This window comes from Polistes canadensis, unplaced genomic scaffold, assembly GCF_001313835.1.
Source record: "Polistes canadensis isolate GaletaPanama2010 unplaced genomic scaffold, ASM131383v1 scaffold_16, whole genome shotgun sequence".
Classification (NCBI taxonomy): Eukaryota; Metazoa; Arthropoda; class Insecta; order Hymenoptera; family Vespidae; genus Polistes; species Polistes canadensis.
In genome coordinates, this window is record NW_014569563.1 from 116,603 (window position 1) to 124,744 (window position 8,142).

At 29.8% G+C, this 8,142-nt stretch overlaps 2 protein-coding genes across 3 annotated transcripts in view; one reads left to right on the forward strand and one right to left on the reverse strand.

Annotated features, from left to right (window-relative positions):
* LOC106793639 (aspartate--tRNA ligase, mitochondrial) overlaps positions 1-4,964 on the forward strand; it is a 6,849-nt gene extending 1,885 nt beyond the window's left edge. The window contains exons 7-11 of one of the 2 annotated variants that reach the window (XR_001382448.1): positions 52-267; positions 343-552; positions 614-797; positions 901-1,139; positions 1,276-1,460. Coding sequence is in view for 1 of the 2 variants with exons in the window: in XM_014760755.1 (XP_014616241.1) it covers positions 52-267; positions 343-552; positions 614-797; positions 901-1,073 (783 nt within the window). In the remaining variant the exon portion in view is untranslated. Of the gene's footprint in view, positions 1-51; positions 268-342; positions 553-613; positions 798-900 lie in introns of both variants that reach the window. The other variant, XM_014760755.1, reaches the window with a different exon arrangement.
* Positions 4,965-5,154: 190 nt separating this feature from the next.
* Positions 5,155-7,335, reverse strand: LOC106793640 (WD repeat-containing protein 82). The gene has a single exon (XM_014760756.1). It carries the CDS (start codon positions 6,562-6,564, stop codon positions 5,617-5,619), a length of 948 nt encoding a protein of 315 aa, XP_014616242.1. The 5' UTR covers positions 6,565-7,335; the 3' UTR covers positions 5,155-5,616.
* Between the last annotated feature and the right edge of the window lie 807 nt (positions 7,336-8,142).

Below are 8,142 nucleotides of genomic sequence, written 5' to 3' on the forward strand. Positions count from 1 at the left end.
AATGATGATGATGAAATTATTTTATTATATTTTTATATTTCTATATTTTAGGAATACTTAACACATTCTATTAGAAAAGAATTTAATGATATAAAAAACAAATATTTTCCAACTGTCAAACTGTTTCAAATAAAAATTTCGGGTAATTCTTGGAAATTACAATTGGATAAATTATTTTCTACGAAAATAGCAGAAGATGTAATACGAACATTGAATTTGAACATAGGAGATTTTCTTTTTTTAACCGTTGGCCCTAAGCTTAATTCTGTATGTATATATTTTTATTATATTGAACTTTTACAATAAATTTTAAACATAAATATTATTTTATATCAATTTTAGCAAAAACTTTTAGGAAAATTTCGAATTGAATTTACAAACGTATTGGAAAATAATAATTTAAAAATACGTTCACCTGGCTACAACTTTTTATGGCTTATTGATTTTCCATTATTTAATGTAAATGAATCACAGTTGTTAGAAAGTATGCATCATCCATTTACACAACCTCATCCAAAAGATATGAAATATCTTAGATCAGAACCTGAAAAGGTATTAGATTTATCAGCAATACCCAGAATTAATCTATACAATTTATATTTCATTTTTACAGGTGCGAGGTTTACATTATGATTTAATTTTAAATGGTTCAGAAATAGGAGGAGGTTCTATAAGAATTCATGATACAAATCTTCAAAAACAAATATTTAAAATGTTAAACATAAATGAAAAACAACTTTCACATATGCTTGAAGCATTGTCTAGTGGTGCACCACCTCATGGTGGTATAGCATTGGGTGTTTATACTTTTGTATTTTTACTTATTATAAAATATTCAATTCACACATTTTTTTTTTTTTTTTTACTAAAAATGGACATTAATATTTACGTACTTTTTAGGTCTGGATCGTCTCCTTTGTATACTCTGCAATACGGAAAGTATAAGAAGTGTTATAGCATTTCCAAAAACAATAGAAGGACGAGACTTGATGTCTGGAGCTCCTGTTCCAATTCCCACAGAAGTCCAAGAGTTATATCATATAAAAACAATAGATGAGCGAAGTAATATTTAAAATTAAATTTCTTATTCTACATTTGAATAAATTTATTATATTTTTTGACAAAAATAAACTCTGCAGGTAAGATTCATCAAATATGAATGGTATTTTAAGTGAAATTTAATTATCGGTATTTTTACATAACTTAAATGGATAAAAGAATACAATTTTTATAAATTAAACTTCACATTTGATTAATACATTCACATCCTTTCAGATAACAATGTCATACAATACCAAAAGTTTGTATAAATTTTTATATCTATACTGATATTTATATAGAATCTTGAAACTTAGAAAAAAATAAACTGAATATTGAAATTGAAAATCTATGTTACTACGTATATGAAATGGACTGTACGAATAAATGTTAGCAGGGATCTGAACTAGGAAGAATAAGAACACTTTTTTCAATTTATATATTCATCTAATCCATTATCGCGAGAAAAAGAAAAAGTTTTTCGTTCTGTTTTCTCCGTTGGAACTTGGAAACAATAGAATATATATACATACACAAAAAATTCTACTTTTCAAATATTTTCTATTAAATTAATTTGATATGAAAAAATAAAAAGGATAAGCAAATGAAAAGTCGATTTAAGTATAAATTCTAATATTTAAAATATATGATCTATATGTATCCAAAATAAGATGTTGAAATGGATCGATTCTATTTAACAAATTCGACAGATTTATCAGCCATTTCACAGGATTTTTATTCATTCAAACGCTTGATAGTATCGATTAAAAAAAAAAGAGAAAGAAAAAAGATAACAAAAAAAGAAAGAGAACTCCACACTGGACTAATCCATTCATACATTACAACTATGTATTCGTTTTTCTTTTGAGAATAGGAACACAGTGTTTTACGTTTTGCAGGATTTTACAGGATTTTACAGGATTTTTGTTTTCCTTTCTTTTATTTGTTTTCTTTTTTTCTTTTTTAATTGTTTATTTAAGTTTCGTTTACCATCGGTTAATGTGCTCAAATTGGCACTTGTAATAATCAATCAATCGGCTGGCAGTAAAATGTCCTTGGAACATTTATTCTAGATAAATATATTAATCGAACATTACAATTAAAACGTAATGAAGAAGAAAATTTCCTATTCCGTGCCAGCATTTATTTTTATACTTTGTTTCTATTTACTTCTCACGTGATAATATAATTGATGTTCTCTTAGCAAATTTTTACTTTATTTAATCCGAACGTCATCATCATCGTATCTCTTGCGTGTTCTTTTTTGCTTCTCTTTTTTTTTTTTTTTTTTTTAACATTATGACTTTATAGACCTTGCATACACTATTTTATCTTTATAAAAATACTATTTTACATAACGAAGAAGAGCAAGCGTACGACGCATACATACATACATATATACATACATAATCCATACACATCACGTAAGCAGAGAGATCATACATGACGCACGCATACATACATACATGCATGCCCACTGCTACTGATCTTCGGAGCACGATCGTACACGAAACTATACGACGAATGAGTGCATCCAGCCTTGTAGATATATCCACGTACGCAAAAAAACATGCATCCTCTTCCAATCCAATAAAATATTATAACATTTTCTCTTCAAGTTATAATCTAAAAAATAAATCTATTAACTTAACGAAAATGAAAAAGAATTGTATTTATATATACATATACTCATAAAAAAAAGAAAAAGAAAAATAAAAAGAAGACAGGTCATTTCTCAGATCTGTTCCTCCCTCCCATAAATGAAAATTATCTTCGACACCTTGAAACTTATTAGTTTATTGTGATGCGAATTAATTTCTTTAATTTCTTCTTTTTCTTTTCTTTTTAGGCACGACTACAAGTTTTTTCGATAAAAAGATTTTTTAAACTAATTGTAACATTAAAAAGGTTTTAAAGAATCTTTACGTTTCATATCAAAATATAAATATAAATATGTTTTGTATTTAAAATGAGGTTACTTGTAACGATAAAGTTACAAGTAAATGCACACGGAATTTCAATTTTATTCTTTTAACGATTTCCAAATAGTTTATAGTTCTACTTAATTTATTAAATAAATCAATAAGTAAATATAAAAAAATAACAATCGTATAAGAATATTTAAAATAGTATTAGACATTAGCGTAAATTGCATCGGTTGTGCCTATTATTAAACTTTTTTGCTTAGGAATTCAGGAAGAAAAATATTCTGACAGACGCAGAGAGAAAAATGCTGATTTTTATAATTATTATAATATGAACAAATTAAATACGTAAAAATATAAAAAAAGAAAAAAGAAAAGTAAATTATAAATATACTGGTTTACAAAAACAAATATCTACCAGCGTAGTACTGTACAATCCTATTTTTTGTTTTTTTTTTGTTTTGTTTAATCTAATATATATCCACATTCATAGAATCTTTTTCTTTAACATACACACCATAAAAATATGCTAAACATTAATTTTTGAAATAACTAAATCACATTTTAGGTTATCTTTGCAGGCTAATGCACCTCGTATTTCTTTATTTTCTTATTGGTTTTTTTTTCTTTTTCTGTCGCTAAGCATCGAGAAAACAGCTTTAGAATTAAAAACTGAGAATTACGGTGGGTAACAGAATAATAAACAGGCTAATGATCGCTTTCTTGGAGACCTGATATAGCACGAACGTAAAAATATATATACTCTCTTTTAATTGAAATTAATTTAAAAATATACGATGCGTTAGAGCAACTCATTGTCTAGTTAAAGTTGAAAGAATCAAATGCAATTAGAGAAGTTCAAAGAATGCTTGTTTGTTAAGTGCACAGTATTCGACGGCAGTGCAAGTTTTCTTTTATTTTTCCGTTCTGTTAGTTTTTTTTCTGTTTTTTTTTTTTTGTCTAGTAATTTTGTAAACTTAGTTACAATTCCAATTCTGGAAAAACGAGCCCGTCCATTTGTATGCACTTCGAGGCAGACTAAGCTTACGGAGAAAAGGTAGGAGAAGGGTGGGTTGTGTGTCCGATTTACGTCAAACTCGAGAATAACTGGATTATGATTAGACGCTTTCCTTACTGCGTTCACTACGAATATTGATTAATTTTTCATTCCGGCCCGCCGGTTTAATGCATGCAAATTGATGACGATATATCGTAGTTACGATAACGCATAATAACACAAGTATATATCTGTGGCAGTCGTGCAAGACCAAGATAATATGGTATAAACTTCATCGTAGAAAAAGTCGTAATAATTCGAAATGCTTAACGCTGTTAAAGAAAACGTAGATGAGCGATCATGTGCTTATCGTATATATGTAGTAATAAATAAGCTCGATGACTACCTTTCTTCTTTTTGCTTATTACAACATTGTATGTTTCGTGTGTATATCATCGTATTAATATACTTTTAATAGTATTTAATAAAATGATGACCAAACACCTTTGGTTTTCGGACGGTCGTACATGAGAATAAATGGATTAAACAAAAATATGAATGAATGAAGTAATGAATAAGAGTTCAAATTCTAAGAGTCAACCAGATGTAATTGAGTGCTCGTTTATGATTGTTGCATCTGTGTGGATGTACATGTACATTGACAGTCTGTTTTTATACAAAGAAAATTAATAATAATATGTGTGTAGTTTAGTTTTTGAAATTTCTTAACATTTTTCATAGCATCGATGCAATCAAAATTTTAAAACAAATATCTTTATTTTAAAAGTTCATTTTATATTTTAATTCTAATTTATTTTATATTAATTAGATCTATTTAGAAAATTGTAAGTGAACTATCTCTTGCTATTTAAAAAATTGTATTCAGAGTTATATCACGGTACCAAAATGTTAAACGTACCTTTTTGTTTGAATTGATGCATAAAAAAATGTATTGCCTTGAGTTTAATATCATCATTACAATAAAAATTCTTCTTTGTGATTCACCTTATATGTATATGTAAATGGGAAAAGGTGAAAGAAAAGCAGATACGCTGAAATATTTAAACTGTTCGTGATTTAGCAAAATTCACAGTCACAGCAGGTTTTTTAAGCATATAAGTTGCTCTTTATCCATTATACTACACACAGGTACACGGGAAGAAACTATGTACACAAGACGACACATCCGAATACTAGCAGTATTTAATATACTTTAAGATGTTATAGAAATGATGGTATGTCACAATTTTAAACAGTGACAAGGTATGTATTATAATGGTCGCGTTCATCGCGCCATAGGATGCATGACGATGAAGACGACAAAGACAACGACAACATACATAGAAAGTGTATAATGTACTCCAAACGTGCCATTTTGTAGCACACAAGTGCAAGTACAAAGAAGCATGGCTATCATGTAATAGCCATTTTTCTTGTTCTTTAGCGATCCTTTTGCTCCTTGGGTTCGTACCGGTACCGGCGTCTCATACGTCGGTTCTTTTATCTTGTATACTTTATAGATGCGATATCCTTTCAACCAATATACCCAGGAGCTTTAGACCACCATTTCGTTCATTTGCTGTAGTTTGCAGCTTATTTCCATACCAATAATAAATAAATTTCTGAGAGCATTGCCCTATATTGGTCTGATTAGTCTTATGCAGTTTCATCAACTGTTGGTAACCAGAAAGCCATATTGGTACATGCAGATGCCAACATCATATATTTTGGATTGAATTGAATACACTGAACTGGTGCTGGATGATCTCCATTAAGGACACATACCTTGTATCCAGTTTCTGCATTCCATACATGTACTCTACCATCCGTTGAGCCACTAAATACAAATTGTGAATCTGGACTAAAGCTGGCCTCTATTGCGATGCCTTTGTTATTTAAATAACCAGCAAAAGTTTGTAATGGAGTTCCATGAAAAGCATCAACCAAGCGAATTGTACTACCATTCGTCGATATCAGAATGGTCTTACCATCTCTACTGAATTTCAATCCAGTCCAATCGCATTCCTTCTCCTGAGAAAGTCTGAAGGTCACAAAAGGTCCTTTATCAAAACTGCGTAAATCATATAGCTTAATACTCTCTGAATTTACTCCAGCAGCAAAGATTAAACCTTCAGGATCATATGCAGCAACTGGGCGTCCAGAAACATTCATAACACCATGACAATTTGGTGAGCGTAAATCCCAAAGCCTCAAGGACTTATCCAATGATCCGGAAAGGAATGTATCCTCTATAGGACTGATGCAAAGTGATACAACTTTCTTAGTATGACCAGGGAAGTATCGTATGTACTTATTGTCATGCAAACTTAGATATCGAATGGTATCATCTACTTTGGTACTGCTGTGGATGGCAGTATTTTTGGCGTGAGTGAAATGAATCAAATCGACACCATATTTCTTAGAATTGACTGTGCGGACTTGAGTGCCCTTCTCGCAGTCATATATAACAATTTGATCATCCTCTGAACAGGAGATAAGTGTATCTCCATTTGGCGAGAAATCGATACTGTTTATACGATCGGAATTCTCTCGGAAGACTTTGGCCACCTTGAAGCTTCTCACCACGTGGTCGACGAGCTTCATGATGATGGACGGCGGCGCGTCTTCCTTTTCCTGCCGTCCTCTTAACCTTCCCCCTTCCGTAATTTCTTCCTTTTTTTTCCTATCACTGCTTAAGCGCCGAGGCGCTGAAGCTCCCGAGGATGGGAGCCCCTCAATTGTTCTATGTACCACTGTTATTCTTCCACTTTACAGAAAAGAAAAAACTCTACGATGAGATGCAAATAAATTTATAGGAAAATCGGGGGAAGAAAAATGGAGTTCTCAATAAGCTTGCTGAATTCTCAAATATACCAAATTTACCGATTCCTGATCTTCTTTGATTTTCAAACACAGAAGGTCAACTTCGATTCCGACAAAGGAATCCTCTTCTTTTCTTCTTTCCTACAAACGGACGCCGTCGCCAGACTACCGCACATCAAACGCATAAATTCTACCAACCGTTTAGAAAAATGGATAGCGAATTAGCGTGAATGTATTGTCAATGTATATTCGTCATATATTATAGCATAACACCGTATATATAGTCCTGAATCTACGTTAACTTTGTAATACTTTCAAGAGTATCGTACTAACGATAACAACTCGTCAACGTAACAAGAAATATTGCCACATTTTTTGATCTAAAAAAATACTTTTCACAAGACTCACTTGGTATAACGCGTTTACGCCAATTCACGCTGCACAAATTAGAGTATTTTACTTTTTTTAATACTTACGATTATTGGTCAATATTATACGCATTTAGTAACGTCCAATAGCATTGCACTTTAGAAACGATGAAACATCATTTTTCGGTAAACTTAGTTTAATGATTTATGATCTTTTCTTAGGTCTTGTTTTTACGTACCTCGACCAATCAGCATCGATTCCAGAGTAATGCGCATATAATTACGCATGAGATAAGCAGATGGCGGTAGTAGACACAATGAAATATTTCTTTAATAAATGTAAAAAATAAAATTACAATGCTTAACAATATGAAATAACTTAAAAAATTAGAATTAAAAAATATTTTTATATTTTATCAATTTTTATATATGCACAATTTAAATGGAAGATAAATTAAATAATAGAATTTGATTAAAAATGTATTTTTATGTATATGAAGTTGGTAGTACTACATCGTTCATTTTTTTAAATTTTCAAATATGATTATTTTCATCTACTTGCGAATTAACATTAAGTATCATTATTTAAGGTATATGTCAAAGTATTCTATATAAATTTTATATATAGAAACTATTATTATATTAATTACAATTACAAGACGTAAAGTAATATAAAAAATATTTTACATATCCGAAACATCAATCACCGTTATATTATATTTTTAACGTTAAAAATTATACTGTGTGGGTATATGTGTAGTATGTGTATCAAGGAAAAATAATCACATCTTTTATCTTTCACTTTTAATATATTTATATAAAAATTGAAAGTATGTGCTATGCTCATGAAAAAATTGCAAAGGCTAACCAATTATAATACAATAGGTGATGTATTGATAATAAAATTACATATATATATAAGACACAACCATTGCTATATGAAAATAGTGAAGTATTTATTATGATTTTTTAATTTTTATTTCCTTTCTAG